Raw genomic sequence first — 16202 nt, 5'->3', positions numbered from 1 at the left:
AAAAACACATGCACATTCAATGAAGCACACACAATCGTTCTTTGTCATCGTGACAACACACATAAATTGGTGTTCCAGAGAAATGCATTAATAACAGAATGTCTTAACAGTGCTACAACTATAGAATACCTAGGGTGTGATATTTACCTAGTTGTATTTTGCAGGAAGGGGAGCTATGCTCGTGATGTCCCGCCTTTGTATCTCGCAGTGTCTAGTTTGTTTTTAAACTCATGAATGGTTTTTGCGCATACTATTTCATTGTCCAGTTTGTTCCAAGTGTCCAAAACTCTATGAGGAAAACTGTTTTTCTTCAGTTCTCTTCTATAGCTATGTTTTTTGATTTTCTTTCCATGTCCTCTTGTGTTTCTTTTGTCCCAGTTAAGTAAGTTCTCTCTATCGAGTACCTCTGTGCCTCTCATGATTCTGTAGATGGTCAATAGGTCACCTCTCTCTCTTCTTTGCTCCAGTGTCGGTAACTCCAGTTTAGCCAATCTCTCCTCGTATGATAGATTTGCAAGTGCAGGTGCCATTTTTGTAGCTGCTCTTTGGATTCTTTCTATTTTCTTTATATTCTTTTTGGTACTGGGGGACCACAATGTCGCCGCATACTCTAATCTAGGCCTTATCAATGTAACCAATATTTTTTTTATCATGTCTTCGTCCAAGTATGTAAACGCCACTTTTATTGATCTTAGCAAGTTGTAAGTCTCCCCGACAATTTTGTTAATCTGTATATCATAGGACAAGTCGTTCGTGATAATTACTCCCAAATCTTTTTCGGATCCTACTTTCTTTACTTCTTTGGTTCCAATTGTATATTTTCCTGATATTCTGTTTTTGCTTTTTCCAAACTCCATTATGCTACACTTCTTAGTATTAAAGTCCACTTCCCATTTCTGACTCCAGTTCCATACCCTATTTAGGTCTTCTTGCAGTGCTTCACAGTCTTCATCAGTTTCTATTTTCCTTAGCAGTTTGGCGTCATCAGCAAAGAAGCTCATGTAGCAGTTCACGTCCTCGTCCATGTCATTCATATAGATAGCAAACATTATTGGTGCCAGCACAGATCCTTGCGGTACTCCACTGATCACCTCTTTCCAATCTGAATATTTTTCTCTGAGCACTATTCTCATCTTTCTACCAGTCAGAAAGTCCTCTATCCATTTTAGTAGGTTTCCTTGTATTCCTCCTATGTGTTCCAGTTTTTTTAGTAGTTTTCTGTGTGGTACTTTGTCAAAGGCTTTTTGCAAGTCTAGGAATGCACAATCAGCCCATCCATTTCTTTCTTGCACTATGTCTATTAGTCTTGAGTAAAAGCATATTAAGTTTGTGGAGCATGATCTTCCTTGTCTGAATCCGAATTGTCTTGGGTTTAATATGTCATTGTCTTCCAGATGTTTTATCCATCTATTCTTGATTATTTTCTCACAAATTTTGGATATGGTGCTTGTTAGTGATTTTGGTCTATAGTTGATGGGTTCTTCCTTGTTTCCTCCTTTGTATATTGGTACAATGTTAGCGTTTTTCCAGTCCTCGGGTATCTTTCCTTCTTTGAGTGAGCTGTTTATTAAGATGTGTGATATATGGGAAGGGGAGTGCTTGTGGATACCTAAACAGTTAAATAATGATATAAAAAGTGTGAAATTGAAGCAAAATGGAAGAAAATGTAGCCAGGTCAGAGAAACCCCAAAATGGCTATTTGTTGTGTTCAAATGTAAACAGATACACAGAGTTGGCTACTGGTGCAAGAGTGAAACAAAATATAAATCTAGATTTCAGATCACTAAGAGGTATCAAAAGATTTCTATATAACAATGGTGATGAAAGTAGTTTTTCTGGATTCAGTGGGTATGAAAGAAGACACTTTAGTAGAATTATAGACATTAAAAAGGACATGAGAAATATGAATGATTCATTGAAGAAACAATTGATCTATGCAAGACAAATAAAGACTTAAAACAAGGAAGTGACTGACTTAAAAAAGTAAACACTGAAACAAAACTGGCTCCTGAGAGAAAATGAGGACAAAGAATTGGTAAAAAAAATTCCAAAAGTAGTACAGGATAATGAGCAAGAAATAGATAAGGAAATAGAGGAAATGCACAGAATGGGTATGTAGAAGGAAAAAGTCAACCACTAAAGATCAAATTAAGGTCACACATGGCAGTAGAAGAAATCTTAGCAAGAACTGGAAAATTAGCAAATAAGCAAACACTATAAAAAATATAAGTGGGAGGGTGGAGGGGTGTGGAGTGTATTCAGGGATGGAATGGGTGGGAATGATTTTGTGCCTTTTTCTTTTTGGCTACCCCCCTTGTAAGGGGGAAAAAGCCTTGGTATATGTATGTATGTATAAAAAATATATGGATAAAAAGAGACATGAATGACGAGGAAAGAGAAAGAATTAGGGCATTAAGAAATAAAGTTAAAGAAAAAATTAGAAGAGAACGGAGACCAAGATAATGCAGTTCTATTGGAGAGTGTTAGATATGAGACTGAAAAAATGGTATACCCAAGGAAAAAAATGAGAACAAGATGGAGTAGAAAATTAAAATTAACTTATACTAACATAAATGGACTGATCTTGGAATTAAACAAGCTTAACAGTTACCTGTCAGATGCAAAACCAGACATAAATGGAATTATGGAGACAAAATTAAGGGGTCCACTTGTACCAGTGTTGGACATGGATTATATAATCACTGGCTTAGAAATAGAGAGGAAAAACAAGGTGGAAGAGTCATGTTCCTGGTTAAGAAAAAATCAAATGTGACAAAAATTACATATGGAGAGAACAGGGTAGAGATGATCACAATAAGAGATGAAGACAAGGACATGAAAACCAGAAAGTTTGCAGTTATTTATGTGCCCCCAAAAACAGGGTCTTGGAGAAAGATTACTTCATAATGTTAGATGATACAAAATCTTAATTAAATGATATGCTGAATGATGGAAGTAATGCAGTACTCATAGGTGATTTTAATTGCAAAGAAATATGTTGGGAAGAGATGACAGTGAAAGGTGGAGAGGATCAATGGGGAAATGTATTACTCGACATGACTACAGAACATACAATGATACAATGGTTAAAGGAAAACCCTAAATTTAGAAATAATGAAGAACCATTGAGACTAGATTTATTATTTATGTCAGAACCTGAAATAGTATACAAATTTTAATACAAGACACCAATTGTGAGGAGTGACCACATACTATTCGAGTTAGAATTAAAGGAGGAAACATATATAAAGAGAAATAAGAAACACAGAAAAGAAAGACTGATGTATGGTAAAACAGACTGAGAAACTTAGGAAATTTTTTCTTAACCCCTTCCATACGGTGCCGCACACGTAGGCGTCATGGGGAGCGAGTGTATTCGCGAGGCTGCCATATCGGCGTCTTGATTATATTTATTGTAGTCGCCCCTGTATTTTTACATTCTCTCAAATGTGCCCTGAATCCCATTCTCTGTGGTTTTCAAAATTCGCGGGTGAAAGAGAGAACGATCGATATAAGCGGTGACTATATTTTATGATGCGAGTATCATTACGACACGTCGAACGGCTGGCATTGGCTGCTGCCACCGAGATCCAAGTCCATGACGCCTACGTGTGCGGCACCGTATGGAAGGGGTTAAAGGGAGCTGGGAAAAATTCTACAAAGAAGAAACACAAGTGGAAGGAAAATGGATGATTGTGATGAAAATCTATAAAGGAGTGGATAAATATGTCCCAAAGCAAAAACAGGAAAAGAAGTACATTAAGTGATGGTTTAACAGAAGGTGCAGCAAAGTGAATGATAGAGACAGAGATTGGAAGAGATAAAGAAAAGACAAGAAATCTAGAAAGTGGCAATTATATGTTCATTAAAGAAACAAATCTGTACAAATATGCAGGGAAGAAAAATGTAACTGTGAGAAAGACATAATAGAAAAATGTAAGGATCACCCAAAGCTATTCCATAGATATGTAAATGAGAAACTAAAAAACAAACAGGAAATAGTGAAGCTACGCCAAGGAAACACTGTTCAGAATACAGAGAAGATACCAAAATGGCTGAAGTCATGTGCAAATACTTCAAGTCAGTTTTCACTAGAGAAAAAGTACATCAAGATGAAGGGAGAAAAGTGAAATCCCCCCCATGAAGGAAATAATAGTAACACAGAAAGAAACAGAAACAATGGATCAAATAACAAACCTCGATGTCAGGAAATTGCATGGCCCAGAATAGCAAATTGGATATTAAAAGAAAGTAGAGGAACTAGCAGACAAAATATACAACATAATAACTTGCCTCCTCAAAGGAAAAATGCCAGAAGACTGGAAAAATGTTGATATCATACATGGAACATAAGAGAAGAGTTTAAATCTGTTTCAGATGAAATGCCTGAGAAGTATAATAGGGGTTACTAGGCTGGATAGAGTGAGAAATGAGGACGTGAGGAGGGAGAAGGAGAGCGGGGTGAAAAGGGAGTTGGGAGATAGGGTTGATGAAAGAGTATTGGGATGGTTTGGACACATGGAAAGAATGAATGAAGAAAGATTAATACAAGAGGTGTGGAAGGCAGAGGTAGAAGGAGTGAACATGAGGGGGCAACCAAGGATGAGATGGATGGATGGGGTAAAAGGGGCATTGGAAAAGAGGGGAACCTCTGTTGAGGAAGGAAGGGAGAAGACAGAAGATAGGGGTGAATGGAGAATGATTGTGAATGGATGATGCTGTGATGCATGGAAGGGAGTGGGTGGGAGATGGGGTGAGGGAGTATGTGTGAATATTTTGATGCAGCCCAAGGGGATTTCTCCATCTTTTCTTTTCCTGCATGAGGAGGCAGAATGAGGGTGTCACCGATTAAATGAAGCAGCCTTGCTGTGGATGTGCTGTGTCCTGCTACATTGCTTCTGAGATGAGTGGGCAAGATGAAGGGATGTCCCATTATTCAGGAGAAGCCAAGATAAGAGGGAGGGAAGGGATTGAGTGGGAGTGGGGTATAAGGGGATGGAATAGGTGGGGTGGATTTTATGCCTTTGTTTTTTTGGCTACCTCCCTTATAAGGGGGAAATGGCCATTGATATATGTATGTGTATAAACAACATGTATGTGTACTTCACAATGAAGTAGCTTTTTGATCAAATGATATTTAATGCCTCTCCTGAAATTTTCTCATTACTTACTGAACATACCTCATATACTACAATTGGGTAAATACAATTAGGCAAATACACACACATTCATACATAAATCCACTGACCTGTCTGTTCTTCCAGAGCTGATCCAGGGTGAGGGATGTGCAGGCTGAGGGATGCAGGACCAAGGAGGGACCAACAATCCATTCAAGACCAATGTTATCATGTGACACACGCTTCAACACTGTGATCACATTCTGTGGCCCTTTGAATTTCAGAAAGAGATGAAAAAAGTGAAATACAGAAGTATACAACTCCTCCTTCTTTGTTTTAAAGAAATATTTGCAACACTTGATTACAGCACTCTTTAATTTGTAGTTTTAGAACCTCGTCTACAAGAACCCTGCAACATTCAGAGAGCTAGTGAAAGACACCAACTGAACTTGATGATCTCTTAGTTGAGTTCCTGAACCTGCCATAGGAAATGAATGGTTGTCCATGGGGCTGCAATCCCCAATAAGACTGAGGAAAGGAGGAAATGTCCATGGGAGGGAGGTACCTCCAACTCCTGGACAGCTGAGGCACAAGTGCAACCCCTTCCAGTTTCAACCAGTGCAGTCATTAAAACAAAAGCTCTAAGAGTTTTTATTCTTGCGACACTGCCTCTGACCCAGGGCAGTGGACAAGACGCAGGGATGACCTGTCATCCAGGAGGTGCCAAGACAAGAGAGAGGGTAGAGGGTGGAGGGGAGTGGAGTGTATTTAGGGGTGAAATAGGTGGGAATGGTTTTTATGCCTTTTTTTTTGGCTACCTCCCTAGTAAGGGGGAAAAAGCCTTGGTATATATATGGAATTGAACCTAGTATTGAAATAAGTAAGAGTACTAACCACATATTCTCTGCAGTGTAGAAAATAATGAAAACCTATGGGGAACAAAAAAAAAAAAAAATGAAAATAAGAATAATAACAAGTTACACCAAAAGAATGGAAGAATTGAATAGTCTTTAGTATTTTGGGTCACATATAAAGTCTGTAAGTAAGCTCTATTGGATTTTCATTTTTGACAAAATGAATGAAAAACTTGAACAACTCTACTGCATCAAATTTTGTGTAAAGCTTGATGATTCTCAAGTAAAAACAATCCACAAGATCCAACAGGCCTTTGGGGATGAAGCAATGGGCACCACACAGATAAAGGAGTGGTACAACTGAGCAAAAGTTGACGCAGCCCGAAGGGATTTCTCCCCGTCCTCTCCTTTTATGCAATGGGGGGACGGAGAGAGGGGGGGTCGCCGATTTAATGAAGCGGCCTTGCTGTGGATGTGCTGTGTCTTGCGACACTGCTTCTGACCCAGGGCAGTGGACAAGGTGCAGGGATGACCCATCATCCAGGAGGTGCTCAGATAGGAGGGAGGGTGGAGGGGTGTGGAGTGTTTTCAGGGATGGAGTGGGTGGAAATGATTTTGTGCCTTTCCCTTTTTGGCTACCTCCCTTGTAAGGGGGAAAAAGCCTTGGTATATGTATGTATGTATGTACAACTGCTTCAATAATGGCCAATCAGTGAAGAGTGAAGCACACTGGTAGGCCTTCAATATCCCAAAATGAAATAGTCATTAACCAACTGAGGACCCTGGTGATCCAGGATTGTCAAATAATAATCAGAGAACTTGTAGATGAGGTGGGCATCAGCATTGGATCTGTTCATTCCATTATGTAGGAGGAATTGGGCTTCATGAGAATCTCAGTGACATTTGTACCAAAGCTGCTAATGATTGAGCAGAAGCAACTTCATTTGGAGATTGCACAGGACATGCTGGAAACTATGAACAGTGATCCCAATTTCCTTAACACAGGATCACTGGTGATGAGTCCTGTGTTTATGGATTCAATCCAGAAACCAAGTTTCAATCATCACAATGGAAGCATCCAACATCCCCGAGGCATAAAAAAGACAGGTCCGCAGCAATATAAAAGTCATGCTGACCATCTTCTTTGAATCCATGAGGAGCTGAGATGGGAGTGATGGAAAGGGTGGCGGAGGAGAAAGAAATGGATGGGAACAGGTGCCTCTGACTTAGATACCTCCCTTATAAGGGAGAAAAAGCCCTTGGTATATACATACATACATATACCAAGGCTTTTTCCCCCTTCCAAGGGAGGTAGCCAAAAAGGGAAAGGCATAAAAACACTCCCACCCATTTCATCCCTAAATACACTCCACACCCCTCCCACCCTCCCTCTCATCTGGGCCTCTTGGTATATAGTGTAGCTTTAATGATTATTTTCAACAGTGCCACAATTATCATTATTATCTTTTTATTCGGTAGGATGTCTTCTACCTATTATGAAACTAAACCTACATCAATCAATCTGTTATCCATATCTCTCATGCAGAAGACCCAAGGCTTCCAGGCAATCAGCTATAGCCACCTGGCAGGCCCATAAATCCCTAAGGGAAGAAATCTTGTGTTGTTGTTTAATGATTGTTAATGTGAGGCATTGTAGGATGAGGTGTTCAATGCCCTCTGTGTGGTGGTTGCAGATAGAACCTATGACTAGACCTTTTCTGTGTTGATACTGTTTTCATGCTGAATGGTATCCTGTATACAGGCATGCCAGTGGAGTGCATACTTCTCTTGAGAGGGGTTTTTCTGTGGGGTCAAGGTCTGAGGGTTGTAGGTTCACCATTCACCATGGTCTTGAATCACATGTTGGACTTGCGATCAACAGTTATTAACCTCCTGGATGAGAGCTAAGAGCTTGTATGACCAATCTATGGATAATACTGTGACCTTACACGCACACACACTCCCAACTCCCCACCCACGAGAGTTGGAGTAATAAACCACAGCGCAGCAATACTAAAATCATTTCAGCCTTGGGTGGGATTTGAACCCAGACCACCGTAGTGGCAGGTAAGAACTCTAACCACTATGCCACAAGGTTGTGTCAGAGTACTCTGTTGGTCTGAGTGAATGTGTTTATGAGTTGTATTGTGTGGTACTGGTGGTAGATTGATGTATATGTTAGAGCAGTGGGCATCCCCCCCCCCCCTCCAAATTCAGCTGGTCATGCTTGTGTGATATAATGAAATGGAAGATTACAGTTTAGCACTCTAGCATAGAACTATGTACCCATCATATTCATATATCATTCTATGAGGTGGATTTTTGTGTCTGTGTTCAGTTTAACCCTCAATCTTTACCATGCAATATAATTATACTAACTCATTTTAGATATTGCCAGGTAAATTTGTAACAAAGATTATCTTCTGATCTCAATACAAGAGTAAATCATACATACATACATACATACACCAAAGGCTTTTTTCCCCATTACACAGGAGGCAGCCAAAAGAAAAAGTCATAGAAACCACTCCCACCCATTCCATCCCCTAATACTCCACTCCCCTCTACCATCTTCCCTCCATCTTATCTTGGCACATCCTGGATGACGGGTCATCCTTGCATCTTGTCCATTGCCCTGGGTCAGAAGCAGTATCGTAAGACACAGCACATCCACAGCAAGGCCACTTCATTAAATCGGCGACCCCCCCCTCTCTCTGTCCCCTCATGTAGAAAAGGAGAAGACAGGAAGGAATCCCTTCGGGCTGCGTCAGTTTATTTCTCATACACACTCCCTCACCCCCCATCCCCCATCCACTCCCCCTCATGCATCACAGCATCATCCATACACAACCCTTCTCCATTCACCCCTATCTTCTGTCCTCTCCCATCCTTCCTCAACAGACACTCCTCTCTCTCCCAATGCCCCTTTTACCCCATCCATCCATCTCATCTTAGGATGCCCCCTCATGTTCACTCCTTCCACACCTCTTTTATTAATCTTTCACCATTCATTCTTTCCATGTGTCCAAACCATCCCAATACTCTTTCATCATAACATCATATAATCAACATCAAGGAAACTAAACGAGTTAAAATGGTTTCTCTTAAAAGTATTCAGTATGATAAACTCTATTGGCAAGAAAACTTTACAATGGGAAACTACAACTGTCTACCTCACCTGTAGCTGGCATTGCCTGAACCATAGTACAAGGCTGTAGCGCAGTGTAAAAAGCAAGATGTGCTGGGAAAGATGACGGGTCTATACAGTTTTCCTTCACATCTGCAAACACTAAAAGCATATGTACTAACATTATTAACGAAATAATCAATTGGTGGTTATGCAAGGGATTACAAAGGATTACAAAGGCAGAGCATGCTGACAGGAGACCTTTTGGTCCATAACTAGGTTGAATGCAAAAAAAATATATAATAATGATAAAAAAAAAATAATAATAAATAAAAATTATAATAATATAAATAATAATAAATAAAATAAATAAATGCATAGGTATAGTTAAATATTAAACAAACAGGTAAATAGTAAATAATAATAAATTGACAGATAAATAATAATAAATGAAAATCAAACAAATAATAAATACAGAGAAGGAATCATCTACTTGCCACCTGGTCTTCACATCCCAACTACAACTTTACTTCCATCAGGATGTGCAACCCTACACCCAGGTCACCATCCATCATTAAGACAGTACAACACAGTGTAGTTGTACATGAGTTACCTCTGGATTCTGTCAACTGGATTGATCATATTTTCTATGTTTATTATTACTCAGAGTAAAAGAGAATAAGTAATACAGCAGTGACTTTATATATTTTATGATACAAGTAGTGTGATGCATCTTACATATGGCAGCTGATGCTGTGTGAGAATTTGACTCGTACTGAAGTGATCTTTTGTGATTTGGTTTAACGTCACAAACTCCTCCTATCAGGAGGCTAGGACAGTGCCCCTTACAATGGACTTTGTGATGTGGAATTTAATTAACCATGACCTTAGTTCAACTCACTCCGAGCAGGATTTGAATTGTCATCATCTCAACCTCCGCTGAAAATGATGACGCCCTAACCCGCTCGGTCAGCGAGCATCCTTATCGTACTGAAGTGGTTAATAATAAAAGGTTCAGTGGCAGATCTAAAGGGTCTTTCCTGGAGCAGCCACTACACCAGGTAGGGCAATTGGTTTTAGGAACTACAATTTCACCAAAATCAAGCCGACTCCAGACAGAAGTAATGACAAAACCACTACCACCATTCATCCCCTTACCTGGAAGGCACAACTTCTGATTGCAGCTAAAAACTTCTTATTGTAACTAAAAACTCTTTTCTTTCCTAGGCACTATTACTAAAACTTACATGTGCAAGGTTCCACAGCTTGGTCAATAGAACAGTTGAAGTGAATATTGACATCACATTCAGTACTAGGTTCAGGCTGAAGCCATTGCTGTAAATAAAATTTTCCAATTAAGTAAAAGTCCATTATTATCAATAGGTATTGTGAAACATATACTGATGGAGCTAATACTGGGTTGATTGGTCTGTATAAAATTATTTCTATCTATATACCAAGGGCCTCCCCCTTTTAAGGGAGGTAGCCAGCCAAGGCATACACCTACTTCCACCCATTCTCCTCCCATCCATGACCCCTCCTCTTAGCTCCTCAAGGATGAAAGGCCATCCCTGTCTCCTGCCCACTACCTGGTTCAGATGCAATGTAGATGACACACTCTGGTCAATGGGTAGAGTTTCAACCCATTCATTTCAGTGATATCCCCCATGCAAGTAAAATCATTCAAATATTACCACATTCAATTCTGCAAAACCAATGTAAAGTCTAAGTATACAAAGACATAACAGGACCAATTCTTACCCTGAAGTAGCGTTCAATTGAATAGAAATCACAGGTGATCTCTGTCTTGGTCACTGTCACATTGACTTGAGAAAATAAATCATAACTCAGGTTTGCTGAGGAATTCTTTTTCTCCTCACTGTAAAAGGAGTGAGAAAAAAAAGTAAGGATTGATGTGTTACCATAAAAAAGATATAGAAAAGTAGTGATTTTAAAGAATCTCAATGCCAGTGCAAGAGATGAAAAAATAGATGGTAGCAGGGAGTTAAGAACTATACTGTAGAGATATTGGAGATGCATTTAGAAAAGGATTTCATGACAGTGAACACAGTGTATAAGGAGAAATACAATCCAAGTACCCAAAGGAAAGGTGGTGGATGGGATGGTGGCTGAAAGGGCATAATCATATTAAATGGTAGTACCCAAAGGGAAATTTGGAAGAGTTCTGGATGTAAATGTTTTCGGGAGAGAAAGCAGGGGACTGTCAGATTTTTATCTAATAAAAGGTGAATTAGAAATGGAGGTAAAGTGAAACAGGAAAACAGAGGGAGACAGAGAAGTGAAGGTGAAAAAAAAAACAAGACTAAATACCAGAAGCTGAGACAAGCATGGGAGGTAGTGAAGGACTAAAGAGAAGCATTGAATGAAAAGCAGGTATGTTTCAAAGAGGAAATGAAGTACACAAAGATGTTGTGGGAAAAGGAGAGGTAGTGAATGGTGGAATGAAGAGGTAAAGGCAATGATGAGCAAAAAAAAAAAAAAAGACCTTATGAGGATTGTTTACAAAATAGAAGTTGGGAAGCACATTAAATGTACTGAGAGAAGAACCAAAATTAAGAGTGAGGGAAACCAAAAGGAGAGTAGGCAAAGTTGGTAGGTGTTTGGTAATAAATACTTAAAAGAATAATATGTTTTGGAAAGAAATGACAAAAGTGAGGTGAGTCAAGTAAAGAGAAATAGATGGACAGATATTAATGGTTGCAAAGGTAGTAAGGGAAATGTGGACTTAATATTCCAAGGACTTGTTGAATGTGGAGAAGGATTAGGAGATTTTGATTGTGGCAGTGGGAAATGCCAAAAAACAACTGTAAATGAGCCAAAAATGGTAGGGCTATGTGAACTCCTCATCTACACTCACTGCACTACTCTTACCCACCACATACAACACCACTACACTCTCTTTCTCAAGTAATTTATGGGCCTATTTGATGGTTGTTGCTGGTTACCTTGGAACTATGAGTCTCCTAAATGAGCTCTCAGGAAGTGCTGTATCTCACTGCCTTGTATGATCCAAACAGAAGGGCAAGGGACAGGAATGTTCCTTCATCCAAGATTAGGTGAGATGGGAGATGTATTAAATTAATTTTAACTATATATGGGATGAGTGTCTCCTTTGATTTGGCCACTCCCCTTACAAGGAGTGGGTTATTGATGTATATAACTAATTGTTATATACAAGGGCAGGATTAGTACAAAGAAAGCTATCTTGTAAGGCAGACTAGAGTGATAAGATGGTTTGGGCGTAAGGCTGCGTTTAGAATTGAAGCAAATGACAGGAATGAAAAGAGAACAGAAGGGGAAAAAAACGAGTTTTTTTGGAGAGTGCTGGACTTGAGACTGAAAAAATGGCATATCAAGAAAATGGAAACCTAATCCAAAAAAGAAAAAAAAATGCAAAATTAAAAGTGGCATATACAAACATTGACAGCATGATCTCTGGATTCAATGAACGGAAGGACTACTTAGAAACTGATAAAGCTGACATCATGGGTGTAGTGGAGACGAAATTGAAAGGACCACTATTTACAACCATTGTGGCGAAAAACAGAACCGAAAAGAGAGGAGGAGGTGTCATGATACTAACCAAAAAAGGATTAAATGTAACCAAGGTTATTGAAGGAAAAGGAAACACAGAAATAATCATGATTAAAATTGATTATAAAAAGACAAAAAGCAGAAAGTTTGTAGTACTGTATGTACTATCAAAGACCCATGCATGGTCAGATGGTGATCATTCCAACTTATTGGAAGAAACAAGTGAGGTGCTTAATGAGTTGCTAAAAGGTGGAAACTTAGTAATCATGGGCGATTTTAACGCAAAAGAAATAATTTGGGAAGAAATGACAGTCAAAGGAGGAGAGGAACTTTGGAGCAACACCATACTGGATATGACTATCGAGTACACACTAACACAATGGGTTAAAGAAAACTCTAGATATAGAAATAATGAAGAACCATCAAAACTAGACCTAATATTAACATCTGAACCGGAAGTTATAAACAAAATGGAGTACAAAACACCTATTGGAAAAAGTGACCACATACTAATAGTCTTTGAATTAAAAGACTATTATAAGATAGACATAAATGATAAACATAGAGAAGGAAGATTTATGTACAACAAAACGGACTTTGAAAAACTAAGAAAATTTTTCCAAGACGCAAATTGGGATGGGTTCACTAATGACGAAACAAAGACGGATGACAAGTGGAACATGTTTAAAGAGAAGTACAATGAGAGGTATTTTGGCTGCTTGTTATTGTGGCAAAGTAGCATGCAGTCGATACTTTTGGGTCTATATGGGACGCCCCTACGGACCAGAGCCACACATCATTTTGTCTATGATAGAAGAAATTCTGTTCATAGAGGAAATGATGACACTTTTATACTACGACTGTCCCTCCGTTATGCTGTCCCCCAACCCCTTGTTGCTGTCCTGTACCATTTCTCTGAGTATTCTCTTTCTGATTGGGGGAATTCCCTGTGGTGGGGGAAAAGAATACTGCCACCAAGTTTCCCACTTGGATCGTAAGAGGCGAGAAGAAAGGGACGGGGAGAGGGACTAGGCATCCTTCTCCCTGTAGCCCCAAGGGGCAATTTTTTTTAAAAGCAAAGGAAAGGCATAAGGGGTGCTGGAGGGCCTCGGGCCAGCACCCTAAGGTTTGGGTCTTTTAATGTGCGTGGATGTGGTACAGATGAGAGTAAAAGGGAAGAGATAGGTAGTATGTTTGTGAGAAGAAAGTTGGATGTGTTGGCTTTGAGTGAAACTAAGTTAAAAGGGAAGGGTGAGTGTAAGTTTGGGAGTGTAAGTGGGAGGTTATCAGGAGTGAAGAGAGGGCGAGGGAGGGAAGGGGTGGCTATTCTAGTAAGTGAGGAGATAGGTAAAGGGGTAGTGGAGTGGAAGGAGGTTTCCTCAAGGATAATGTGGATGAAGGTGAAACTGGGAAAGGAGATGTGGGTCTTTGTAAGTGCATATGGGCCGGGCAGTGAGAAGAGCATGGAAGAAAGGGAGGCCTTTTGGATAGATTTAAATGAGTGCATAGAGGGTTTAGGAAGAAATGTCAATGTAATAGTACTGGGAGACCTTAATGCTAGGGTGGGAAATGGTCCAATCGATGGAGCGGTTGGGAAGTGTGGAGTTCCAGGAAAGAATCGTAGTGGAGAGTTGATGGTGGAAATGTGTCTAGAAAGAGAGTTGATGATAGCAAATACAGTGTTCGGAAGAAAGTCAAGCATAAGTACACATGGGAGAGGGTGGTGGAGGGAAGGGTGGTAGATAGAGCGCTAATGGATTATGTAGTGGTAAATAGGATTATGATAGGAAGAGTTAAGGATGTACATGTGCTAAGGGGATAGGGTGGGGGAATATCAGATCATTTTTTGGTGGAAGGTAAGCTGAGAGTGGAGGATAGATGGAGAAGGAGGAAAGGGACAAAAGGTAGGGAGGTTCTTAGAGTGAACTCCTTGAATGAAAAGGAAAAGGAGAAGGAGTACGAAAAGAAGCTGAAGGAGGAGTGGGAGGGAGTAAAGGATAGAGCAGAGATGGGTGTGGAGGAGGAATGGGGATGGTTCAAGGAGGGAGTCTTAAAGTGTGCAAGGATGGTGTGTGGAACAAGAAGGACAGGGGGAAATAGAAGAAAGGGTAGTGAATGGTGGGATGAGGAAACAAAGAAGGTTGTAGAAGAGAAGAAGCGAGCATTCACAGATTGGTTACAAAAGAGGACAGGGGAGTCATATGAGACGTACAAAGAAAAGAAAAGAGAAGTAAAGCAAAAGGTAAAGGAGGCAAAGAGGAGAGCAGATGTGAAATGGGGTAGGAGTATGACAGAAGATTTTGAAAGTAATAAAAAGATGTTTTGGAAAGAAATTAAGAGAGGAAGAGGAGGCGAATCAAGTAGGGAAGAAAAGGTAAAAGGTACAGATGGAGAGTTGATAATGGAAGAGATGGCAGTGAGGGGAAGATGGGCAGAATATTTTAGGGAGTTGCTGAATGTGAAGGAGGATAGGGAAGGAAAGATAGCTGCAGTGGGAAATGCGAAGAAAATGAGAGTGATGAGTGAGGAGAATGGAGGAGAAATAAGGAAGGATGAGGTGAAGGTAGTTGTAAAGATGATGAAAGCAGGTAAGGCACCTGGTCTGGATGGATGTCATGCAGAATGTCTGAAAAAGGGAGGTTCAGTGATGGTGGACTGGTTGGTGAGGTTATTTAATGTTTGCTGGAGAGAGGGTAGAGTACCGGAGGACTGGAGTAGTGCCTGTATAGTTCCTCTTTACAAGGGAAAAGGGGACAAGTGTGAATGTAGTAATTTCAGAGGGATTAGCCTGTTGAGTGTAGTACGGAAGGCGTATGGGAGGATCTTAATTGAGAGGATTAGGAGAGGAACAGAAGGAGTAATTGGTGAGGAACAGTGTGGATTTAGGACGGGTAGAGGTTGTGTAGATCAGATCTTTGTGGTAAGACAGATATGTGAGAAAGCTATAGGAAAGGGGAAGGATGTTTTTTGGGCTTTTATGGATCTGGAAAAGGCTTATGATAGGGTAGACAGAAAGGCACTGTGGGAGGTTATGCAGATTTATGGGATAGGAGGAAAGCTTTTGGGAGCTGTCAAGAGTTTTTATGAGAGTAGTAGAGCATGTGTTAGGATTAGAAATGGAGAGAGTGAGTGGTTTGAAGTAAAGGTGGGACTTCGTCAAGGATGCGTTATGTCGCCCTGGCTTTTCAACTTATACATGGATGGGGTGGTGCGAGAGGTGAATGCTAGGGTAGTGAGTCAGGGATTGGAGATGGTTAAAGAAAATGGAGAAAAGTGGGAGGTGAGCCAGCTGTTGTTTGCAGACGACACTGCGCTTGTGGCAGGGTCAGAGGAGGGATTGAGGAAGCTGGTGGCAGAGTTTGGGAGAGTATGTGATAGAAGAAAGCTAAAGATAAATGTGGGTAAAAGTAAGGTGATGAGATGTACAAGGGGTGAAAGTGGCAGTAGACTGGAAGTGAACATTAAGGGAGAGTGACTGGAGGAAGTGGATAGTTTTAGATACTTGGGTGCAAGTGTAGCAGGAAAAGGTGGAGTGAAGGTGGAGGTAGA

At 40.1% G+C, this 16202-nt stretch overlaps 1 protein-coding gene across 1 annotated transcript in view; it reads right to left on the bottom strand.

Annotated features, from left to right (window-relative positions):
- LOC143032253 (uncharacterized) overlaps positions 1-16202 on the bottom strand; it is a 41862-nt gene that overhangs the window by 7042 nt on the left and 18618 nt on the right. The window contains exons 6-9 of the mRNA XM_076196725.1: positions 10860-10977; positions 10346-10433; positions 9150-9260; positions 5249-5388 (exon numbers count right to left, since the gene is read on the bottom strand). Coding sequence (XP_076052840.1) covers positions 5249-5388; positions 9150-9260; positions 10346-10433; positions 10860-10977 — 457 coding nt within the window. The remainder of the gene's footprint in view (positions 1-5248; positions 5389-9149; positions 9261-10345; positions 10434-10859; positions 10978-16202) is intronic.

This window comes from Oratosquilla oratoria, chromosome 13 (genome assembly GCF_046742065.1).
Source record: "Oratosquilla oratoria isolate Oo_2021 chromosome 13, ASM4674206v1, whole genome shotgun sequence".
In the NCBI taxonomy this organism is placed as follows: domain Eukaryota; kingdom Metazoa; phylum Arthropoda; class Malacostraca; order Stomatopoda; family Squillidae; genus Oratosquilla; species Oratosquilla oratoria.
Note: the sequence above shows the minus strand (reverse complement) of the source record. Positions and strands in the feature narration are given on the sequence as shown.